This window comes from Nuphar pumila, chromosome 3 (genome assembly GCF_984573655.1).
Source record: "Nuphar pumila chromosome 3, dmNupPumi1.hap1.1, whole genome shotgun sequence".
Classification (NCBI taxonomy): Eukaryota; Viridiplantae; Streptophyta; class Magnoliopsida; order Nymphaeales; family Nymphaeaceae; genus Nuphar; species Nuphar pumila.
Genome location: NC_143251.1, coordinates 112,619,127 through 112,645,483, shown reverse-complemented (window position 1 = coordinate 112,645,483; position 26,357 = coordinate 112,619,127). Strand labels below are relative to the sequence as shown.

Below are 26,357 nucleotides of genomic sequence, written 5' to 3'. Positions count from 1 at the left end.
TTCTTTGAAAGCATCTCTTTTTATTAGAACTCTGAATTTCTAAAACCGTATTACCAAAATGTGGTTCTTCTTTTCATTTCAATAAAATATATATTTGAGTTGCAAATCGGTTTGTAAGGGAAAGTCTGCTTTTGTGTTGTAATGCACCCAAGGTCCAGGGACTTGCTGTTTTGAACCTTATCTTCCGCTGAACTTTTGTTTTTAACTCTGATAAATGATTGATTTCAAAGCTTTCAACCTTTTTCATAAAAGGTTTCAAGTCCACGATTTTGGGGCGTTACAGATATCATGTTGATGAAAACAACCCTGCACTTTAGTTTTAATGGACTGTTGTCATTTTAATATAAACAACCTTGTTCTTGTATTCTTGAATCAGTTGTTGTCACGAACAACACTATACTTTTGTTTTGAAATAGAGATTGTCATGTTTATGTGAACAACCTTGTTCACTAGTGCTCAAGTGTGTGGTTGCTATAGTTTTATGAGCAGCCCTTTTTGTTTAATTAAATGAATTTTTGTCATGCTTAAGACTGTTATAATTCTTTGCAATGATATTGCATGTTTCTATCATACTTAAAACGGCTATATTCAATTGCATTCTTGAGAAAAATCTTTTTTGGGGTTCACTGAAAAGAGATGATTGAGAAAAAAACATATATAATAAAAATATATATATACACATATATACCCAACTACTTAGATATTTCAATGTGAACTGAACCATGTTTGGGATTCGGTTGATCCTCATGTACGTGGGCCTTAGTAGGTCACGTATGTTTTTGGGGATTCGTAAACTTGAGATTTATGAACATTCTCAATTTTTTTTCCCGTAGTGTGAACCTTGAGAAATGACTTTCCCAAGTTAGCCAATTGTCGGGTGCAGTAAGGTCTCGTTGAGAGTGCAACGAGGATTGCACTAAGTTTCAAAAAATATATTTTTCTCTTAAGTTAAAAGTTTTAGTGTGACTTGTTGGGAAAGACCCTGTGTACCTGGACGGTACGTTGAGAAATAAAAATAAAAATAAATTTTTAATTAAACATGAACAAGTTACACAAATCAGTGGGTTACACCCTAAAAGATGAGGTAACTTGTCACCTTGAGTGACTTTGTACTCGCCTTGAAAGCGAGTTCGCACCAACCCTATGAGATGCACTAAGTTACCAACAAACTCCTTCTCAGCCGGTGGTAGTGTATTATTGTTGTAGGCCCTGCCTTCGTTACTAAGGTGGACCAGTCCCTGACCATGGTAGCTTAGGGGACACAAACTCTTTTTATGAAAGGTCCAGCTACATAAGCTAGTCGTAGTGCACTATGACCCTTTTTTCAAAGAAAGGAACTCATTGATGAAGGGTTTTGGACCTTAGTGCTAGTGTAACTTAATTCTTGTGGGGTTAAAATAAAGTTATGTAAAACACCTATGCTTGAAAATACACCCCCATGCATACTGGTGAGCCTGTAGCGGTCCGAGCAATGGTGTCCTTGTGGAAACATAAATTCTATTGAGACCTAAATTAATTGTTTGTGTGCATTGATAGAATACAAAAGTTGAACTTAATGTAGAAAAGAAATAAAAGATATGCATGCATTTAGGTTGTGCATAGTTGGTTGAGTTAGAGGTTGTGTCGAATCAAATATTGCAGGGAGTCGAGGCTTAGGACTCGTGTTAAGTCATGAACTTGGTTGGAATTCAGTCACGCTTGGTGACCTGACCATGTTTGCTATACCTGCTGGGACATGTTTGTCTCACCCTTGCTTTTTCTCACTTTTCAAGTACCCATGAGTACACGAATGTTGTAGGAACAGATGCAGTGAACTAGATTATACCTAGAACTAGGTCGTAGATTCTTTTATTCCTTGGGACGCTCTGTGTTTTGTGTCATTTATCATAATATTTGTTCCAATGTAAATTTTTTAAAGAATCAGTAAAAGTTCACCATTGAATTTTGTAAACATCATTATAAACATATTTATTCCAATGTAAAGATTTGATATTTCGTTGTATGTTTTATTTTAAAAAAAAGGCTCAATTTCTTGGGGTCTCACAAAGATAAAGTCTCTCTTAATGTCTTAAATGATTCATGGATACCTATTTAAGAGTTTAGTGTTATGATCCAATTGTGAATGACGAGTAGTCTTCACAACCCGTAATTAGTCAAAAAAAGTTTAAAGATCCTTTATCTTATTTAAATTATTATTATATTTTTTTGGACAAAAAGTTATATTATTCTATGAACTTAGATGAAACTCTTGATACTTTAAGTTTTAATGATGCAATTGCCTCATATGAATCTAAACATTGGATAGAGGCAATAAAAGTTGAGTTGGACACTATAGAAATGAATGAAGATTAAGAAGTAACTATATTGTCTGAAGGATGCAAGACAATTAGTAACAAGTGGGTTCTCAAAAAAGAAACTCAAGGTTGATGAAACTATTGATACATTTAAGGCAAGATTAATTGTGAAAAGCTATTTTTAACGAGAGGGTATACATTATGAAGAAACTTATTCTCTTGTAGTAAAATTGACTCTTATTCATATTATTTTAGCATCAATGGTTTGTTCTGATTTTGACATATATCAAATGAACGTGAAAACAACTTTCTTGATTGGTGAATTAAAAGAAACAATATTTATGCAACAATTAGAAGGCTTTGAAATTGAAGGTGAAGATGATAAAGTATATAAGTTGAATAAATCCTTGTATGAGCTTAAGCAGTGGTACTTGATCTTTCATAAGGTCATAACCAAGTTAGGTTATGAAGCTAATAATTTGGATCATTGTTTATAAGCCAAAAAAAATGAGCGTAAGTTTACCATTTTGCCCATCTATGTTGATGTCATATTAATTGCAGAAGATGACATAAAATGATAAATGAGACTAACTCTTGGTTAAATTTTTTATTTGAAATGAAAGATATGGGTAAAACCTCATATATCCTTGGAATTAAAATTCAAAGATATTGAAAATCAAAATTGTTATGCCTAAGTCAAGAAAAATATCTTGATCACATTCTAAGAAAATTTAGAATAAAAAGTACCAAGGCAAAGTCAACTCATGCAATTAAAGCTTAATACTAAGCAAGAACGATTGTCCAAGAAATGGACAAGAGAATTTAGATGTTCTCTATGCTCAGACACTTGAAAGTTTAATATATGTTATGCTATGTATTAGACCTGATTTGAGTTTTACAGTGAGTCTAGTAAGTAGATACCAGAGCATTCATGGGTTCCCTCATTGAGAAGCGGCGAAGGGGATGTTTCAATATCTAAAGAGAAAAAAATAACTCAAGTTATGCTATCAAGCAGATACGCTAAAGTTTATAAGTTATTCAGATGCAGATTTTGTTGGTGATAGAGATGAAGCAAAATTTACCTTTGGTTATCTATTTATCTTATGAGGTGGGCCATGCAAGAAGCAAGGGTGTATAGCACATCATGCCTAGAAAGTTGAACATATATTTTATGACATTCACTTTTGATGTATAGATAAATCGCTTATTAAATGACTTGAAATTAAATATTTCAAAAGATTCAATTCAAATTTATTGTAATAACAAAGGTGCTTCATACAAGAGCAAATAACTCTAAGAATAAGAATATTAAAGTTAATTAGCAATTTGTACATGACATACTTATGAAAAATAAAATAGCGGTGGATTATGTTCCTTTAAGTGACATTGTAGCAGATCCATTGACCAAGGCAACCATTGAGAAAGTTTTCACTAGATGAGTCATATGATGCTCAAGTATATATAAGTGGTGAGTGTATAAGTTACATAGATTGTGTAAATAAAATACAACTCAAAAGTGTGTGCCAACACAGAGTCCATGCTGTGAACAAGCTTGCTAACACAAAATGTCACTTATGGTTAAGTGGGAGATGTAAGATGTTGTGGCCCTAAGACAGTCTTTGGGAGGGCCACCCCAACGGTTGAATCCTCTAAATGGTAAGGCCAGCAAGGCATGATACAATTATAACATACAAACTCTAATACTCATTAAGATCAAAGATAAAACTTGTACATGTATGGTTCAAAGGTTGTGACTCTTGGGGTTGAAATGACACTTCTCCATTGACCATGTCTCAATCCAGCTCCCTTTAGTGAATACAAGAAGGGCCCTAGGGCCGATTCAATCATTACAAGTTTTACATATCATTTGGGTGAAAGGCAAGAGGTTGTAATCAAACCATCTGTCTGTGACGATTTATTGTGTAACAGCATGCACACCCTTGACCCCGGGTCTATCCCTTCCACAAACGCACTTGGATCTTAAAGATCTGCCCTGTGTTTTTTTGTTGGGCCTTACAGTTGATAGGTTCCACCTTGGAGATGGAGGCCATTCAGGTGAAGTGGCGCACTCAAAGTGTGTAATCTGGTTGCGCATGATCCGCCCTCGTTTTTAACTGGTGAAGTCCCCTTGGCTTGGTGACATTCACAGGTGCCCCCTATCAGCGTGCCATATAGGAACTGTGTGTAGCTACAAAGACAGTTTTGTAAGCTTAGGCCTTGATTTTTTGGTCCTCTATGTAAATTTTCAGCTGGAGAATGTTTGGCAATACTTTGAATATCTAGTTTTTTTCAAAGAATACTCGGGAGAAATATTGAGTACATAAAAATATAAATGGATGTGAACGTTAATAATATCAAAATATAATTTGTTTTTATCGCGCATTATTTGCAAAATAGGCAATAATCAGAAAACCTAGTATCGTGTCATCCTTTGAAAACATCATGATAAAATTTCACTATTTTCACATTGAGGCCAATTTGTGAGCATTGGAATGGTCTTAGCTCCTCAACATTAAGACAATAAAAAAGAAGGAAAGGGTTAAATTGAGACAGTAATGAATTCTATTCCTTGACCGAACACCCAATTCAGTTATTTCAACTTGGTGCTGATCCAGCAAATTCATTACTAATGCTCAAATCAAGTGCTTCACTACTGTTTGGTAGGAGTGCAAACTGGTGGAAGGACGATCTGGAATAAGGTGGACTGAATTCAAAACCTACATTTATGAGGCAGGTCCAAATTCAAATCCATATATGAATTAGATCCAATGTAGTAGAGATGAATTTAGATCCAAATTTTACCTGATAAAAATTGATCCACTAGCAGAAAAAGGTTGGAATAAAGGGTTTTACATATAAAAACAAGTTCGACTAGGAAAAAAAAGTTCCAACAAATCACACTTGATGCAGGTCTGAATACAATTTTGACAGAAAATATTCATTCCTATTCTGAATTCAAATTCAAAATGTCCTATCATATAAGTTCTAATCTTCTATTTTAAGAACCATATCCAAAAACAGATTGCCATTGGAATCAGATATCTGACCTAATCTGCACCCCATTTTGACCCCTACTTTCTGTGCAAATCTCTTATGAGAAGAAATTTACCAGTTCCAGATTCATTTAGGTATTTGTAGAGTTGTAGTTAAACTATAATTATGTTTCTTTCATGCACATATAAGAGCCATAAGATAGATCCAACCCATTTAGCCAATCTAATCTGGAAGGCCTTATCGGAGAATTGGTAGTTGGTGGATCCCACACAAACCTAATCTACAGCACATAAAGCCCTTTAGCTGCTTGATAGTTATGTTGAAGCCTAAATAAATATTTGGCTACTAAACGTTCCTACCTAAAAAGGCAAGCTTTTTTAGATTTTGAATATTCTTAGTTTAAGGGTAGCATTTGCTACCCTCGTGGGTAAGGAATCCCCCTGGCAGGAACTCATAAGGGGAGGTTGTTTTGACCAAATTTGACTTTATGGATGTGATCAACATGGTTAAAATGTGGCAAAAATAGGCCCTTGGATCATAATTTTTCAACCTAAAAATATGTTTTTTTTAGGTTTAAAATTTTGGTACATTATAGGCCATTGATTTTTCAACCCTAGTAAAATCTGACATATATGTAAGAAAAACATGATTCAAATGTCAGTTTCTGCTAAACTTAATATGCAGAACACATCTAGAGGATCAGATGTGAAAAAAATAATTTAATATTACATTTTTTCACTAGAAGGTTTCTTACCCACGATGGTAGCAAATATTACCCCTTTAATTTCATGCATTATGTTGTTTTTTAACATGCCCAATACAGAAGTTTGCTTGTCTTTATCAACAAACTTTTTCTTGCTCTTAAGGGGTATAGTTTTTATTTATCATTTTCCAGGAATTCCAGTTTGAAACTTTGAATGGCTAGTTGGTAGAAATATTCTTCAGGTGCTTTATAGCTACATCATGCAATCATCCTTGTTGGTGTTTGGTGGAAATCAATTCATTCCATGAGCTTCCTTTGGAAATACAGAAATACCCTCATAATGACCAAGTCAACTAAATAAATGCAGATATGCAACCATTGACTCAAAGGAACTTCATGTTTTCAATCATTAATTGACCAAAGCAATATAAGCACTAGAGCCCCCATATGGGGAAAAAATGAAAAGGTCAAATTAGTTTATTTTACATAACTAAATATGATATTTTATTTGTTATAATCGTTTGTAGGTACAAATGCCTCTTTTTCCATTTTTTTCTCATTGTTTTTCATAAAACTGACCTTACAGATGTGACCTACAAATTTTTGTTAGTGAGAACCAGTTCTTAGATTAGGCATGTTTTTATAAGACTTCAAAAATCAATGGCCTACGTGGAATACTTTCTCGAGTCATGAAATTGTGTTTTTCATGGGAAAACACCAAAAGCTGACCCCACTATTTTGGACATGATAAATCCATTTATGAGGTTTGATTGAGACAAAACATGTACCTGCAAATGTCATAAATATTTGCCACAAACTTATGGTCAACATCATTTTATAAGTTGTTATTAGGGGCCCATAAGAGCCCCGCACATCTGGCAAGATGGGTTGGCTTAAGGCATTCAAGTTAAAAGATGTTGAGTTCGATACTTGAGGTTCACATCCTAAGCTCTTCCCAGTAGGTATGTAGGGAGTACTCATGAAGTATTTCATTGAGGGTGGGTTTTTCTTACACGCTTACACTCTCACCCAAAGGAAGCCTCTTTCCATTGAAAGGGGAAGGGCCACTGTGGAGGGGAAGTGCTTAGACATGGGACATATCAACTCGTTTTTCCAGAAATGCTACTTTTTGCATTTATTATGTGGGTCCCACCATATATTTCTCATGAACATGTTTGTTTCATCCTTTATAAGTGAGACTTTATTTTCTATGAAAGGGAGCCTCTTTCATAAGAAAGGGCATGAAACGAACTCTCCTTAAGGACACCAAAACAGAAACATGGTCAACGTGACACCTTTGGGCCTAATATAGGTTGTCCAAAGTCGTGGTCCATTTAAAAAGAGAGAAAAAAATGTTCTTAATACCATAACTCAAATAACATGGTTAAATTCAGCTGGTTTATAGGCGACAAAAAGCCTTAAATGCTTTGACAGGAGATGGGATCCCTACTCAGATATGAGGTGATTTGAACTCTGCTGAAGGTTGTTTCTCCTATCTCAGGGCTTTGTTTGGGAGACATTTAATGAAGGTGTAATTAAAATCACACCCCATAGGGTGTTTCAGAACCCTGTTTTGAGAGATGAGAATGGTGTTGAGAGCGGAGATGGGCCACAACTCCAGCCTTATCTCCCATTTTCATCTCCACTCCCATCACCCTTCTCATCTCCTCTCCAACACCAGCTCCCAAACATAACCTTAGGTACCGTTTGGATGACCCAGTTATAAACTGAGTTTTGTGTTCAAAACCCAGGTTTTGGTGTGTTTGAGTGACTCCAAAACCTGGCCAAGTGACCCCCCCCCCCCCCCCCAATGGGGCGGTACCGGTCCGGCAATTTCCTGCCAGTGACTGGTTAGAAAATAGCTGAAAAAGTTTTTTTTTTATTTTTTTTGAAAAACAAGTAATGGTCATACCAGTGTTACCTGGCTGACCATAGTTTTCTTTTTTTGTTTTTGTTTTGGCATGACCAGCCATTTTCCGGTTGGGAAATGGCCTGGCCAGTGTAGCCTGGCCATTTTTTTTTTGTTTTCTGCGACCAAAAACCTAGTAACTAGTTTTTGGTTCCCCAAACAGCCCTGTCAGGCAAAACCTGGCTTGCCAAACATCAGGTTTTGGCCCCTGTCATCCAAACGGCCCCTTAATTAATTCCATACGACCAACTAACCAGTGATAAGTAGACTTACGTTTTAGCAACAGGTTAACAAGTTTGGTGTCATATGCTATCAAGGTGCAACCTAAATGAAAAATTATCTTTTCAGACGGAAACATATATGCCCATAATGGACACTAATCTGCCTTGCAAGAAGCATCGCCACCAGAAACTGCTACAGCAAAAGTGCATGGAAAATGAGAGAGAGAGTTACAGCTAGCCTTCAGTGTAATCAGGGAACGTAACACATTTGTAAACCTTGCATTGCGTACATAATATATATCCAATCTGCATACAGGAACACTTGGGCTTAGCAAAAACAGAAATATGAGAGAGAGAGAGAGAAGGAGCTATAATCATTTTCATTTTATCAAATGTCCATATAACAGGAAAAACGCTCAGGAAGCCAAGCAAGGGGGTGGCACCACAGTTACTGAGAGCACATCGACACTGAAGCTTGGAACCAAGTTCTTTTAGGCTCTGCTTGGGAGCTGACTGTCAGAGCACCATCGTGAGATGAGCTGGGGAATCCACCGTGTCAACCACAATTTGGGAGAGTGCAAAAGTAGGAAAAAAGGGTGTTAGCATGGGAACTGCTGGCTCCAGTTCTTAAATTGGACTGCCACCACTGAAAGGTAGTAATTAGCAACTTCCATGTCAACACCCACTCCGATGGAACTCTGACGATGTTCCGGTGGTACTCCAACTGTGTCTTCCACTCACTCCCAAGTGAGCTGGGGAATGTCCTTTTCTAAACAGCAGTCCTATGGAAATAGCAAAGGAATGAGACTTCAATGGGGCTCCCAAACAAGCATAGTGGAAAGTCACCAACTCATGACCTCTGTTTGACCAACAGCTAAAGAAACAACAGCATCCACACACACACACACACACACACACACATATATATATATATATAGACACAAACACATGGGGTAATATTAGATTCTTAAGCCTGATTCTTTAATTGACCAATATTCCCCGTGAAAAGTTCCGTAAGATTGTTAGAGAAGGAGAAAATTCAGTTGTTGGCATTCTGCAAATCAAAAGGAACTTACAGCTCTACATGTTGGACAACGACGGTAAATCCTGTTGTTCTGAGCCTTCACATTGGTCTTTTCTCCTTTACAAAAATCACATATCAACCAGCCTTTGCCTTGACAGGGATCACACATAATTCCTTGATCCTATTGCAATATTTTTGAGGTAAGTCAGAACAGTGCTGAACTCTTAACTATGTTGTACTAAAGCAGAAAAGCTAGACTTGCCAGAAATTAAAATAAAACAGCTAGGAAAAAATGTAGATACATAACATTTCTATGGAGCTATTGTATCAAGACTTTATTTGCAAGTTTTTCTGCACCGAATCAGATACTCGATCTGATACAGCCTGCAACAATTGAATCTCCAATTATTTTCAATATTCAACTTGTAAACTTTGCCTGATGCAATCTCAGAGACAAGTATAATTACAAAATTAACAAACCAAATCAGCCATTGCATTCACATCAATTGCACAATATCTTGATGCAAAACCTAAAGGCAATACAACCATCATTGTAAACCAGAATAACACCAAAGTAAAAAAAGATCCAGCCTACTAAAATGAACTGAAAAATAAGTTTGCTAGAATCAATCAAAGGTTGTCAGAGAAGTTAGCAAAAAATGCAGAAAGCATCTGATATACTTGAATTATTTAAAAGCTAGATAAAGAAATGGAGACAGAATTTAATCACTTATTAAAAGCTAGTCAAAGAAAGGGAGGACACAAAGAAAATCCAATGTCCATAAGGGATGAAAAGCATGATTAGGAATTCCAAGAGTGTTTAGGCACTGGATGCAGCATGAAATAATTTGAAGTACATCCCAGTAATGTAAATACATATAATATATATACATATGCACTTCATGTGCAACTGTCGAACAATCCTAGACCTTCCAAACATATGCTTAGATGGTCAAGAAAGCCCTATGGAGGTGATCGTCATAGTTTGTTTAGAACAAATCTTGAATCACGCAATTGTGATGGATAAGAAGTCTTTTCAAAAGCTTACAAAATCAATGGTCATCTTAAAAAAAAATCAACGGGTCACAATGTACCAAGATTTTATCAGTCAAAAAATCAGGATTTCAAGGAACACAAACCAAGATGCAATCCCTAGCAAACAAACCATGTTGAATGTAATGAAACAACAAGTGCACAAATACAATGCCACAAAGAGGCTACAAATGTTACAAAAGCCACTTATAGGCCAAATACAAAAGAGCCACAAGGGCTAACACATAATCTTTCAAAGGTGAGCAAGAACACAAGTAAAAAATATATATTTTACTCAAATATGCTTGGAGCCAGAGTTGTCAGTCAAGGAAGCGGGAGTGGTAAGCGATTTGAGAAGCAGAAAGCGAGGCACTTTGAAAATTTTAGAAAGCGGGAAGCGTGGGATGACTTAGAAGCGAACCAAGAATCGTCTCGGAAGCGAACCAAAAATGACCTAGGAAGCGAACTGGAAGCGACATAGGAAGCGAGGGGGAAGCGAAAAAAGAGAAAAAATAAAAATAAAAATACAAAAAAAATTAAAAGGGGAAGCGCACTTCCCAATTTTTTTTTTGCATTTCTGAAACGCGCTTTGGGAAAGTGCGCTTCCCCACTGCCAATGGCACTTCTGGTAACTATGCTTGGAACAAGCATGAGGAAATACAAGGAAGAGAGTGCATTTAAGTTGGCTTTAATCACTTGAAAAATTAGGTGCTTTAATCAAACCACTTGTTTAAGTTGGTAACTTGAAAAGAATCAAACACCATAATTTCAACTAAACAAAAAAAGCAAAAGTGCCAAGAAAACATTAAAGTTTCATGTTTGTTATATTTTTTAGTGCACATGGTATTGTGCTGGTCTGGCAGGAGCAGAGCACATTTGGGACGTTGCAAGTTTGAACCCCAAATGATATTGTTGTATAACTCGGAGGGGTCTGCCTAATCCTAGCTTTCTCTGTCTAAAAAAAATTTAGCGCTAAAGTGCTAATTGTGATTCTCACTTGAAATGCTTCTCCTTTGAATCTTTTGAAAGTTTGTTACAAGTTTTAACCTTGTAAACAACAATCATAGATTTTGGATTCTCAATTGTAACTGTTGAGCCCACTTGTCACCAAAGCAAACATTATCCATTCAGGTATTAGTGGCAGTTTTTTTGCTTAATCTGATTAGGGATGGCAGTGGACCAGGGCGGGGGTGAGGGACAAGGTCTCCACCCCCGCCCCATCTAAAAAAGTTAACCTCCATCCCCGGTCCATCCCCGTGGTGGGGGGGACTTTGGACCTCCACCCCCGCCCCATCTCAAACTAATTATCCACATCCCCGTCCCCGCCCCCACCCAGTATTAGGATTAGTAAGTGGCAAGGGCGCTCTCTCCGGCTAGACGTGCGAAAGGGAGAGGGGCAATGGGCTAAGGCTGCAGCTGGTGATGGGAGGCTGGTGTTGGGCTGCCTCTCACACGCATGCCAAGAGCCTAACCTTTGCACACTACCCACGTCTTTGGTGAGGCTCTCTATGGATTTCTGTCGGCGATCGACGAGAGGGGGAGGAAGAGGGTGTGCAGGCAGGGTCACCACCTGCTTCCGCAGAACGGCGATAGAGTCCGGTGACCGTGAGAGCTCGAGAGGGGGGAGAGGGTATTTTTTGAGAGGGTGAGCTCGAGAGAGGGAAACCGAGGAGAGAAACCGAGAGGGACTAGTAAGTTAGTGTATATTATTATGGTTTTATTGTAATTTTATTAGTTAGGTTTAAGTATTTTAGTAATTTTTTTAATGGGGATGAGGCGGGTGGGAGAAAGTGTAAGTCCATCCCCGCCTCCATCCCCGCACGGGGATGAATTTTGACCTTCATCCTCTTCTCCATCCCCGTTTCATGCCCTTCATCCCCGGTCCACTGCCATCCCTAAATCTGATGCAAATTGGAAGTTCATTTTAAAATCGAAGGTAAATTTTATGCTCTGGGAGCACCTAATCTCAACTAATGGAAGCTCTAGATTTTCAAATTTTTTAAACTTTTTTTTGTTCATAAGATCCCATAGATATTGTCTATATGCATTATTGAGTAGAAAATAAGTTTTGGAACATGTGATTATAGCATACATGTAAGTTTTTTAAGACCTTTAAAAAATAAATGGCTCACAATGGGTCAAAATTTTATGACTTTAAAAATCTTATTTTTATGTCCAAAAAATATGATCTGAAAATGATTCTTATCAAATAAGCTATGTTGATTACATCCATAAGGTCTTATTGAGAAGATACAACCTATAACTATGATTTCTAGTATGTGGGAGTAGGTGCTCTCATAGCATTTCTCAGTTTTAAAAATGTATTAATTATTAAAAAAAAACAATTAATGAAGAAAGCAAGAAAATGCACAATAAAGCAGAAAAAAAACTAAATTATGATTTGTGCAAATAATTTTGTTTGCGAGGGTACCGAGATGAAAGTGTTCGATCAAACCTTGTTGACACACAGGTGTGTCCGCAGCTTTCAAAGGTGGGTCATGTAAGGCATGGTGGTCATGGGGCTCTCGGGGTTTTCCTTTCTTTGGCGACGATTCCTCGTCGTAAAAAAAAAAACTGTTGCCATGTTCGATGGCCAAAGCTTCTAATTCTCTTTTTTTTTGTTTATCATAAATTTTGAATCCAGTTATTACATTGAATCTGGATCTTAAATTTAAATACTTTCTTTACCATCAAATGGATCTGAATCTTCATGTTGGATCTGGATTCCCTCTCCATTTGCTTCGAATCTGCAGCACGATAGCAGCTTGGAATTGGATTGGATAATCCAAAATCCCAACTGTACTTCGTTGGATCCGTAACACTCTCCAAGGTCCCATTATATAAATGACTGGCCTAGGATTGAGGCTCTCAGACCCAACTAAGATCATGAAGCATCCGAACACATCCAGTATATCTCATCAAGAGCATATTGGGTTCACTTTGGATCCGAACCGAATCCAATCCATTGACACATGAGCAGTTGACTGATATCTGAATGAACAAATTAAATGGCAAATATGGCATTTTCAGGTTATTATCAGGATGAGAGAGAGAGAGAGAGAGAGAGAGAGAGAGAGAGGTTTCTGGAGAGGTCTAGAATCTGTAATCCAGAGAGAGACCCACCCACCTTCTCTATCTATAAGAAAAAGCTCCCATTGTCCAATGAACCTTACGACGAGAGAGAGAGAGAGAGAGAGAGAGAGAGAGAGAGCTTTATCTCCCTTTGGGTTCCAGTTTTCTTGGGTCTTAGTCCCCCAAATTCCGGCATTCTATTGCACCCTTTGTCCAGATTCCGGCGAAGTGGATGGCTGGATTTGTGTCCGCAAGGATGAAGAGGAAGGATCTGGAAGGTGATGTATTCGATGACTTCGATTTCTCCCTGCCTCCTCCGGCTAGGAAGATTCGCCGCCTGGTAAACCTCTCTATCTCTCTCGTTTACCCCTTCATATACAGATTTTCTTTTTTCTTTTGATTTTCTATGGGATTTCTGGCAGAAATTTTCGGAATGTTTAGAAACTTTTGTTGATTGTTTTGGTTGGGCCCTCTGAATTTACGTGGAAAATCAGACCGATTAAGACATGGTCAACACCACCACCAACTATAGCTATGGTTGTTCTTCTTGTTGTTGAAAAGGCGGGGGAATTTTGGGGAAAGGCATTTTATGGGGATCTCAGAAGAAAGAAGGAAAGGAAAAAGGATGGATTCTGTATAGGTGGGATTTTGGGTATATAGCTTGTGAGGAAAGCGGGAGAACGAATCATGGTATTCTTTTTTTCCGGGTTTTCTCGGAAAGGGAAAAATCTCACGTTAAGTTAGAAAAACTAAAAACCCCACTACAGAGTGGTCTCTTCTGGTGTATTTGGTGAATAATGGAAATTGGTTCTGAGTTTGTGAGTCAATTAGATGGACTTAAAATAGGTTCTGCAACTTATTCGTTCTTATAGCTGGTCCGAAGTTATTTGTGAGAAACATGACCCAATTTCCTTGTTCTTTCGGTATCTAGGAATAAACCTTTTTCATGGTTTCATGTAGATTTAGGGCCATGGTTATCTGAATTAGTTTGTGGTGGTCTTTTGTTCGAAGTTCTATTCAGTTTCGTGCTGAAAAAATTGACAGTTCCAACTCATGAGTCAACTTTGTCTTTAGATAAGTTGTCGTGAGAATTGTGTCACTATGACTGAAAGACTCGAAATGGTTTAGAGTAGTATTCGAACTCCATGCTGATCTTACCTGGTCAATTTTATGACATACTCGGATTCAACTCATGAACTAAGTAATGTACTGCGGGGTTTGTTAATGTGGACTGTAGTAAAAAAATGTGGAAGTCGATATTGGAAAAGGTGAATGATTAATTATTCATTCAAGTTGGAGTCTTGATCCTTATAAAGATGATACAATATCGATAAGATACAATCTTATCTATCCACCTATTGTGGAACAAACGTGGGTTGGCATACCAACCTTGGGGATAACACAATAACCTCATTTGGGAGAGGTTGCACCACTTTACAACATCATTTTACCATTTACATGACTCATTTACCGAACATACAACCGATTTACATCAGAGTTATTGCAGTAATTCTAACACTACCCCTCAAGTTGGAGCATGCACATCTATCACGCCCAGCTTGCTTTTCAACCGTGTAAATTGCTAACGGCCCAACGCCTTTGTGAATATGTCTGCATATTGCAGTGAACTAGCCGCAAACTTGGTTTGGATCAATCTGTTTTGAATCTTCTCACGAACAATATAATAATTGATTTTGATGTGTTTGGTATGTTCGTACAAAATGGGATTAGATGCAATGTGAAGAGCCGCTTGATTGTCACAAAACAAGGTCATAGGTTGAGTATGATGTATTCTTAATTCATACTTCACCCATGTGAGTTCACAACTTGCTGCAGCCATGGATTGATACTCTACTTCTGCTGAGGAACTCGCTTCTTGGTTTTCCATGATATAGGGCTTTGGCCTATCATCGTGCAGTATCCCGAAGTTGATCTTATAGTCATTGGGTAGGACTCCCAATCTGAATCACAATAGCTGATTATCTGTAATTCACTGCTTGAAGATAATAAAATACCTTGTTCGGGAGTGGCTTTGAGATAACGTAGTAGCCGTAGAGTTGCTTCCAAATGAGACTTACGAGGTATGCTCATAAATTGGCTCAGAATATACACAACATAGACTATATCTGGTCGTGTAATGGTAAGTATATGGATCTTCCAATTAAGCGCGAGTATTGTCCAGGGTCATGAAGTCTATCTCCATCTTCATTGGTAAGTTTTAAATTTTGCTCCATAGGAAAATCTGCTGGTTTGACTCCAAGATCGCCCATATCCTGTATGATATCTAAGGCATACTTTCGCTGTGAAAGAAAAACTCCCTTATTGGATCTGACAACTTCAATTCCAAGAAAGTACTTGAGATGTCTCAAATCTTTGAGAAAAAATTTGTTGTTGATGTGATCTTTCAATAAGTGTATTTAGTGAAGATTATCCCCGGCAATGATGATATCATCTACATAAACTAGAACAAATATTTGCTCTTGTTTTGTTATTTTGAAAAATAATGAATTATCTGCCTGAGATTATACCATTCCCATGTCCTTTACAGCATAAGATCATTTTGAAAACCAATTTTGTGATGATTGTTTAAGTCCATAGATAGACTTATTCAATCAACATACACAATTCTCCCCCTCTCAAGTGAATCCTGGAGGCACTTTCATATAAACTTCTTTGTGCTGGTCCCCATGTAGGAATGCATTATTGACATCGATTTGAAGCAAATGCCAATTCTTGATAGCAGCAATGGTAAGCAAACAACGAACGGTAACCAGTTTGGCAATTGAAGCAAATGTTTCATGATAGCCCACTCCTTTAAGTTGGGTAGATCTTTTAGCGACCAAATGTGCTTTATATCTTTCTATGGATCCGTCATATCTGAATTTGGTTTTGTAGATCCACTTGCAGTCTATAGGGTGCTTTCATGGGGGTAGTTTGGTCAACGTCCAAGTGTTGTTTTCTTCTAGGGCCTTGATTTTTGTGGCCATAATGTCCTGCCAATGTTGGTGGTTCATAGCTTGGGCAAAGTTTTTGGGTTCTGGGTGTTGTGTTATAGCTGTAAGAAAGGCCTTGTGGGAAGTAGAAAATGATCATAACTAAGATATTGAGAAAGAGGATATTCTGTACCTGTGAGAATTTTGCTTGCAGATTCCGATTAAAGAACAGGAGCAAGGGTATAACATTTATAATCTTTGAGATGTCTAGGTAGAGATCGATGCCTTGTAGAGCGCCTGGTTGGGAATTCGGTTTGATCATAGGCCATGGGGTTTGAGGTTTGGTTTGGATTTGGAGTTGTATTTTGGACATCATTGGTTGATTGAGAGTTTGGGTCTGGATTGGGTTTTATAGTCTTGTCATGAGTGTTGGGTTCACCAATATCAAGAATTGGCAAAGGCAACACCATATCAGAGTCTTTGTCTGACTTGCTCAAGTTTTGAAATGGAAACTCATTTTGATAAAATTTTACATCTCTAGTGGTGAAAACATTTTGACTCTCAAGATCATAAACTTTGTATCCAATTTGTCCATGAGGATATCCGATAAACACATCCTTTGGCTCTGGAGTCAAATTTATGACTATGATGTATGTTGTAAGCATAGTACAAGCAACCAAAAATTCTCAAATGATCATAGCATGGATTTTTGTTAAAAAGAATTTCATATGGAGTTTTATCAAGTAATGGATGTGAAGGAAGTCTGTTGATCAAGTAGGCCACAGTCAGAATACATTCCTCCCAAATTTTCAATGCTAAGTGGGAAGATCCTGATGTTTGTGTTCAACCACTCCATTTTGTTGGGGCGTCAAGACACAACTATGTTGGTGATCGATTCTTTTTTCCTTGAACTATGCTTGCATTATCATTGGAAAAGAATTCAGTTCCATTATCAGTACATATGCCTTTGATTCTACTATTGAATTGATTTTCAACCATAGATACAAAGTTTTGAAACATACTATAAGTTTCTGATTTATATCGCATCAAATAAACCCATGTACTTCTACTAAAATAATCAACTATGGTTAAGAAATAATGATCACCAGACAATGACAGAGTTTGGTATCCTCCCCATATGTCAATATGAATTGATTGGAATATGGCATTAGAATACATGGAACTTGTGGGAAATGGCAGTCTAGATTGTTTGGAAATATGACAAATAGAGCAATGATCAATGTTATGATAACCATCAAACTTATTGAATTTAAATAAAATTCTCAATTTGTTATTAGATAAGTGTCCAGGACGATTATGCCAAAGTTCAGAAGAAGATAAAGTAGCACTCAAAGCAAAATCACTACTATGCATCTCTAAGATATAAATTCCATCTTGAAGCCTACCCGCTCCAATCGTCTTTATCAAGAGAGGGTCCTGAAATAAACAAGAGTCATCTTTGAATATGACATGACATTTTAAATCTTGAATAATTTTGCTCACAGATATAAGATTAAATCGGAAGTTGGGAACATAAACCATTTTTTAAAGTTAAATGAGGTGATAGAACAACGTTTCCGACATGGGATACGTGGCTGGCCGTCCCATCAGGGAGGCCGACCAGACGATATAGGGCCTTTTCGGGTGAAGACATACATGAGAGAGAATGGGTCATGTGATCTGTATTTCCTGTGTCTATGATCTATGATTGAGATATTGAAAGGAAAGCAGAGTGGTTAGATATATTACCTACGAGATTGGCTTGAGGACCTTGGTTACTTGAATAAATAATATTCATGATCCTTTGATATTGATCTGGAGAGAGCTGAGGAGACGATGGGTTTTGATTTGGTTCTTTTGGACTTTGGACAATATTGGCATTGGCTTTGGCGTCATTGGAGCCCGTAGAAGAATGCGCTGGATGTGCCGAGAAACCGTGTAGGTGGAAGCACTTGGCTTTGACGTGGCCGAGCTTGCCGCAGTGATCACACTTAGGTCGAGTATGACCTTGGAGGAATTTGGGTGCAGCCATAGTGTTTTCTGTTGCGGCTATGGGAGTCCCTACTGCTGGTAAAAACGTGTATTTCATGTTGTCTCTCTTCTTGAACAATTAGAGCATAAGCTTTGGAGACTGAAGGGATCGGATCCATAAGAAGGAGCTGGCTTCTATTGGAACTGTATCTATCATTCAATCCCATAAGGAACTGTATTAACCTTTCTCATTGTTGGTTCTCCTGAATCACTTTCATTGCTCCACAAGAGCAAGACGGGATAATAACATATGATGATAATTTATCTCATAGTCCTTTCAATTTGGTAAAATAAACCCCAACTGAAGACTGTAACTGTTTATGGTTTATTATTTCATGCTGAATTTGATATATCCTCGGGGCATTGGATTGAGAGAATCTATCACTCAATTCTTTTCAAACTTCAGATGCAGATTCAACATATATGACACTGAAGGAGAGGTCCTTATGGAGAGAGTTAAAAACCCAAGAGATGACCATGTTATTGCATCTCTCCCACAACGCCACCAATGATGGAGGTCCATTAGGTTTTAAAATGGATCCATCAACAAAACCCAGTTTGTTTGTCACTCAATGTCATACTCATGGCACACTTCCACATATGATAGTTGTCTCCCATGAGAGGTTGGGAGACAAGAGAAACACCAGGATTATCTGAAAAATGCACATAATATGGATTTGCCATTGACTCACAGGAGGAATTGTTGGACGACACACTTGATTGTCGTTATTGCCAGCCATTGCTTCAGGAATATCTCCAAAACAATCTGAACTTGGGTGTAATTAGGATATGCTGAAGCAGGGATGACGTTCCAACCGGAGGATCAACCACACCGTAAGGAGCTGGGCATTCACCGGGTATAGAACTGCCGGTGGACGTTGTGCTGTGGTCGACGTGAGTGCAGGGATCACAGTCGCTCTGATACCACATTAACGTGGACTGTAGTAAAAAAATGTCAAAGGCAATATTGGAAAAGGTGAATGATTAATTATTCATTCAGGTTGGAGTCTTGATCCTTATAAAGATGATACAATATCGATAAGATACAATCTTATTGGAACAAACGTGGGTTGGCATACCAACCTTGGGGATAACACGATAACCTCATTTGGGAGAGGTTACACCACTTTACAACATCATTTTACCATACAACCGATTTATGTCAGTGTTACTGCAATAATTCTAACAGGGTTCAAGTTTGCATACTGCATCTTCACGTGAGATTTGTGAATTTGTTGAAAAGCTCCCAAATTACTCTGACTGATCCAAGTTACACTTCAGAATTTCGGATAGACATGACCATTTAGATATGTAGAAGAGATGAAGTCTCTATGGACTTCCAACTTTTTGGGGCTTTTGGGTTTTTGTATTTGTATTTTATGCTGGATGTGATATGGATGTGCCAAGGTGTTCGGGTGCTAAGCTTAGATTCATGAACAGACTTTTTTTCTTGGAATAGTTAGGGGTGCGTCAAACTTTGTGATGATCTACAAATCAACTTGAATGCAGTGTTTGTGAGCATCACCTTGGTTTTGGGTAAGCGAATTTGAACCTTCTTTTTTGTCATGTTTTTATGTGTTTTTATTGTCGTCCCTGGAGAGAACTAGACTGGTAGGGCCTTGCTTTTTCTTTTCCAGATTCATTCTACATGTGTTAATTGTGCGAGGATGGGGGTTGTTTTCTTCCTGACTTTATAGGATGGTGTAGCACCCAACCTTGGAACAAGGAACAGGCTTTCCTGTGGCTCTGGAACAGTGATTTCTTTTATCATGTTTTCTTATTATTCATCCATCTTCTTTATGGGGCGAGACTGAGAGACATTGTTCTTTTTGAATTTATAGGATGGTGTAATGCCCCCAATTTTGGAAGAAGAACCAGAAATTTCTGAAGTACACCCACTTGTTTTTCTGAATGAAGAGAGAGCTCTTGTTCTTTACAAGCCTGTGAACTCGACTTCATATGTGCCTCTGTTCAATTTAAAAAGTCCCGTGTCATCAGATATTTCTTATACAGTGGATTCAGACTTCATCACAGGTTTAAAGAGTAAGATTTACTCCACGACCTCAGTTGTTATTTATGATTTTTTTTTTCTCATTACAATAAGCATCTATAAGCTTCTAAATCAAGTGATGCAATGAACTCATCTTTTCTTCTTGCTCCAATGAAGGTTTTGGAGGTTGTCATATTATTTTGCATCAGTTGTGAAAGCTTCTGACCATATAGGTTTTCTCCAACTTTTTTTTTCTGGTCAGGCTCGATTAGGAGTTTACTGTTTCATCTTGCTTTCACCAGTTATTATTATGAAAATACCCAAAAAGTTTATTGTCCTGTTGTTGTTTTGGGAGTTTAGCATCTTGTCTTAGTCACAACATGAACAGTTGCTACTGAAAACAATTTAACCACAGTTGTTTTTGGATGCTTGTGTTTTACCTATCTCTGGGTGTTCAAGCAACACAACCAGAGCCACCCTGGTTCCAAGATGCAATCACTACCGTCACACTCCAATATGGTGCCTTAATTCATGGTTGTCACATTCTGTTAATTTTATCAGGCCATTCAAGTTGTAGAGGGACTATACTCAGTTTGCCAAATTCTTGTACCTAAGTGCAAGGTTTTTCAAGTGGAATGTACTATATTTCTAGTGGATAGTATTATCAACTTATTAATTACTTTTTTCTGATAGCCAACTTATTAATTACTTTACAATGAAGAATTCTGAATTCATGCTTGCTATGCTGTTTCTCTCAGATCAATCAACCCGTAGGCCAAGCACAACTTCCTTACATGGAGTAGGAACAAGTGATAGGTTGGCTGTTGTCCCCTGGGTGCCACCATCTTATCTCCCCGAACATCACACGGTAGCAGCTGAAGCAGCTGAGGCAGTGCCATTTGAGCCAATGGAAGCTGAAGAAATGGATGCAGAGATGGAAGAGGACACGAGAATCAGTGTTGGGGCATCACAGCCAGCAGGGATGGAGGTTGAAGGTTTGCAGTGGCAGCAGCACTGTATGACTGCTCAGCGTCATCATACGACCCCCATAATGTGGTCTTGGTAGGAATTAGTTTCTCTGCACTTCTCTAGGTGTTTAATCATGTCCCCTTCTGGGTTTAACTTTTTGGGGCATCCATCTAAATTTTGTAAATATATGGAAGTGGTTGATGTAGCAGTCTGTATACTCTCTTTGGCAGTTGTAATAGCTCAATTCTTGGAAGTTTCGTAGTTGTACAACCGAAGGGTGCCCTGCTGATTTCCGGTGGCCAAAGTATGGATTTCTTTCTGATTTGCCAAAAGAAAAAGGTTTTCTTTGGACTTCATTTCTGTGTGTGAATATGTTGAGTTTGCATGAGGATGAACCCGTGTTAGTTAACTGATGCTGCAGGGTTATGATCTTTTTATGTAAATTTATGTTGTATACCACATTCAGCCAACTAATTCCACGAATCTCATCAGTTATAATTGATACACACGTCTATCTCGGAACAGAGAGGTAGAAAAGGTGTAGGTTATTTCATGAAACAGAACAAGGACAAATGCTCCTGAACCTTTAGATGACGAGAATAGAAGAATATGCAGCAAGCGTAAAATACATGTCTACTTACCATGATGCAAACATACTAATTACTAAGTGTATTTTTTTTTTTTTAATTCCAACCATACATAGCGGTGGCAGTGGACTGGGGCAGGTGTGGGGGACAAGGTTTCCACCCAGTTTCGCCTCAAAATCCTGTCCTTCATCCTTACACGGGTTTTTATTTTAACCTCCATCCCTGCCTTCATCCCCATTTCAGGTCCTCCATCCTTGGTTACCTGTTACCCCTTGCCATCCCTAAAGGATTGAGGATGGGGCGTGGCGGGGTGGGGCAAGGTGGGTATCGGGATGGGACGGGGCAGGGAAAAGGGTAACCTTCATCCCTGCACGGGTTTTGATTTTAACTTTCATCCCCACCTCCGTTCTCGTTTCATGTCCTCCGTCCCCGGTCCAAAGAGGGGGGCTGGGGTGGGGCTCCGTTTTCGTCCGGTCCACTGCCATTCCTAACCATACAACAAGTGATATGCATACTTGTTTTTATAGGAACTAGTTTTTAGAGCCTTCGAATTCAGACATGTGACATGTTTTTTTACAATGTTGTCAGTATCGGTGTGAATCGGCTGATTTGTATCCTGTTGAAAGGTTTTCAATACCTTACAAGGGTCTGAATCGGCCCTTTCAATAATCAGCCTAAATGATTCGGCATGACCGATTCAGCGTCCTGCCTGAATTGGCATTTTTTTCCCCACGGAATGAAGCATTCGAGCTCGATTCAAAGCCTCAAACGGTCGAAACCCTACCCCCCTCCTTCGCTTCCCGGTCGCCTCGCCTCTCGTCCATTTTTCAGCCGCATCCATTGCCGGTAATCTCTCTCTCTCTCTCATCCATTTCGGTCCCAGGATTATACGACACAAAAAAAATGGAGATTATTGTGGCGGGTTTGGTTGCTTTCAGCATGGTGGGTCATATGGACTGAAAGAAACGTCATCTTTTTCAGGGGCATCAAATTCGATTTCGGAAGGCTTCGGCAACGGGTCATGTCTGATGTGTATCTGGCTCTTAAGTTACATAGTAGGGGGGAGGGGCTGATCGGAATCACCATCTAGATTGTGGTTGTTTTGCTCTTATGTTTCTCTTTTGTCTCTCCCATCCAATATTCTGTTGGATGTATTTTGATAATGTTGAATGGTGAATGTTCTCATTTCTCTCTCTCTCTCTCCTTCAAGCCGAAAAACAAGAGAGCGGTCTGGCCCTTTCAGTTCCGACTTCCGTGGAATCAAGCTCGAACCCTACCCTGCTTGTCCGTTGTTGCACTTGCCCTTCGCCTCTCCCCTCAGCCATTTTTTCGATGGCATCCATCGTCGGTAACCTCTCTCTCTCTCTCTCTCTCTCTCTGCTTTAAGCTAGAAAACCGAAAACGGGAAAAGTGTTGGCCCTTTTCCAACCAGCTCTTTTGCCAGAGAAGGGCCTCCGACTAGCCCTTCTTTGGTTGTTGACTTGTTCCTCTCTCTCTCATCTCTTCTTCTTCTTCTGAAGATCTTCTTCTTCCTTTATTGATCTTCTTCTTCTCTTCCCCTTCTTTGGCTGTTGCCCCCCTCTCTCTCTCTTGATTTTTGTAAGACCTTTTTTAGACTTTGTTATTGTCATGTGCTCCAGACTTTATGTTATTATGATATGGTGTGAACTTATTTTATTGTTTACTTTACATGTTATAAATTGTTTATTTTTTATTTTTGAATTATATTGATTTTTTGTTTTATTTTTATTTGTTTCATAAAGTGTCTTTTTTTTAACATTTTTTCTATTTTTATGAATTTTTATTAAAATTCATTTTTAATAGACCGATATACGATACAGCACGACACGACCATTTTATGAAAAAATGATAAAGGTCTGATTCTGATATTGACAACATTGGTTTTTTATAAGTATTAAAAAATCAACAGTCCAAAATCTTTGTAAATTTTTATCATTTTTTTCATTGAAAGTACATGTTTCAGGTGTCACTTTCTAATAAATAAATCATGCTGAACGCATCTATAAGGTCAGAATCACTAAAAACTCAGATAGAAAAGCTGAAAAACTTATTTTATATGTTTGTATTAGTGCTAAATAAAATATGCTCTTGGATTTTCAATATTTTTTTCTGAAATTCGGACCCTAGAAATGTGCTCTATATGTTTTTTTATAGGAATTAGTTATTGGAGTATTTGATTCTGATTTGTGGATAGGTTTTTATAAGGTTTCAAAATTTAATGGCCTAAATTTTTCATAAATTTTCAAGGCTTTAAATACTATTTTTTTCATCCAAAATGTACAGTCCAAGTGTTATATCTAGTAAAATCAATTATGTTGTGTGTGTGTTCCTTAGGCTCACTTTTTCGTTAGGCTCCTTCAAAAATCATAGTTTTAAGTATTTTTTTTTCTCATGTTTATCACCGTAAATGTGATCTATAGGTTTTGTTTAGTGAGAAACGACTTTTGGATCGCCATATACAGTTTTTTTCGGTGATTCAAAATCAATGGCTATGAAGGTAGCAATTTTTTTTGGCTCATAAAAATATGTTTTTTCATAGAAAAAACATGATCTAAGAGTTGATTCCTACTAAATTGAGCATGCTAAACACATCTAACGGTTCATATCTATCATAAAACAGTTAAAACCTATAGGGCATAACGAAAATGGGGCCTAATATATATATATATATATATATGTGTGTGTGTGTGTGAGTGTGAGTAATGTGTTCCTTAGGCCCCCTTTTTTGTTAGGTCTCATTAGGCCCCTTCAAAAATTGTAGTTTTAATTAATTTTTTGCACGTCTAACACCGTAGATGTGATCTATAAATTTTGTTTAGTGGGAACCGACTTTTGGATTGTCGGAATCTGACCTGTATACAAGTTTTTTTGGTGATCCAAAATCAATGGCTATGAACATATCATTTTTTTTTACTAATAAAAACATGTATTTTCATAAAAAAAACATGATCCAAGAGTAGATTCTCAATAAATCGATCATGTTAAACACATCTAATGGTTTAGATCTATCATAAAACACTTAAAACCTATAGGGCAAAACAAAAAATGGGGCCTAATATGTTCAGTTCTCTCTCTCTCTCTCTCTCTCTCTCTCTCTCTCTATATATATATATATATATATATATATATATATATATATATATATATATATATATATATATATGAGAACTGAATATATTAGGCCCTCTTTTCTCGTCCCATTAGGCCTAATAGTTCGAAGTGTTTTATGATAGATCTAAACCGTTAGATGTGTTTAGTATGCTCGATTTAGTGGAAAACGATGCTTGGATCATGTTTTTTGATGAAAAATTGTACTTTTATGAGCCGAGAAAAATTGATGCCTTCATAACTAATGGCATGTCAATTTTAATATACAAATTTAATCCACATGATCAAATCAATGTTATAATTAGCATATATATATAATCATAAATAATCAATTAAAATGTCTAAGCTTATATAGATGAATCAATTTTTAAATAATAAATACTTGCAATTAGAAACAAATATACATTTATAATCAACAATCATAAATATGATTTTACTTTTTTAAATAAGCAACCGAAACTGCCAAAACAAAAACTGTTTGATTATCCAATTCCTGACATGATAGAAAGGAATTTACATTTGTCTTAAAAAAATAGAGAATTGAATAAACTTTTCAATGCATCAAAAATCAGTTAATTATGATATATGGTTGCAAAGTTATGACTTTCGCAAGCAAACCATGTTAAATGCTATCCAATTTTGGATATGATGCGTCCCAAAAATATGTATAGGATTCAAGAATGAATTTGAATAAATAATATACATAAATCAATAACGATAATAAAAAAGAGAGAAAACAAAAATATACATTTCACTAATCAAAGCTCACAAATCTATGTTGATTGAAAAAGAAAGAAAAAATAAGGCATAATGTAACGACCCCAACTCATACGCATTAAAAAGTAAATTTTTTTTAAACAATTACGGAAATAATCTCAGAGACCTGGGGTCTTACAGTTGTAATCACATCCACAACCACAACCATAAGGGATCTTACACTACCATCATCGAAATCAAACAAACTTTATTCAATAAAATTTGTAAGGTCTAGAGACCACATGAACAATAATAATAATAAGTCTCAAAAGTGGAGCCCCTCTGTCCAAACTGAACACTTCAAGTAGTTGTGTAGCCCTCGTAGCTCTCTGAAGTAGCGAGCTTCATCACTGGGTCTCAGAGGCTGTAAAAAACACAAGTAGGGTGTCAGAATGCGAGATCCGATGTACGAATTTCTGTATCAATTCAAATAAGTAAAAAAAATATAAATTAGATTCAAGCAATACTTTTAGAGGAAATGTAACAAGTATCTCATGCTTCAGTTAATCATTTATGCATTTTAAGAATAAGAATCATGCAACATAAGATAACATATTCTATAAAGTAATAAAGTTGCATGATCTAATGCAAAATAGTAAAATGGACAGATTCAATGCACATGCATGAATAACTTATTATGTTATTATCAGAGTTTTCTCTCGTATGCATGTCTCTATTAAATGCACATCATATTTAATTTCACTTTCATTAAA

The 26,357-nt window shown here is 37.3% G+C and overlaps 1 protein-coding gene across 1 annotated transcript; it reads left to right on the top strand.

Annotated features, from left to right (window-relative positions):
• The first annotated feature begins 13,260 nt into the window (after positions 1 to 13,260).
• LOC149843332 (uncharacterized) lies at positions 13,261 to 21,581 on the top strand. The gene is made up of 3 exons (XM_090001786.1): positions 13,261 to 13,589; positions 20,055 to 20,256; positions 20,962 to 21,581. The coding sequence occupies exons 1-3, from the start codon at positions 13,482 to 13,484 to the stop codon at positions 21,267 to 21,269; spliced, it is 618 nt and encodes a 205-aa protein (XP_089857912.1). The 5' UTR covers positions 13,261 to 13,481; the 3' UTR covers positions 21,270 to 21,581.
• The last annotated feature ends 4,776 nt before the right edge of the window (positions 21,582 to 26,357 follow it).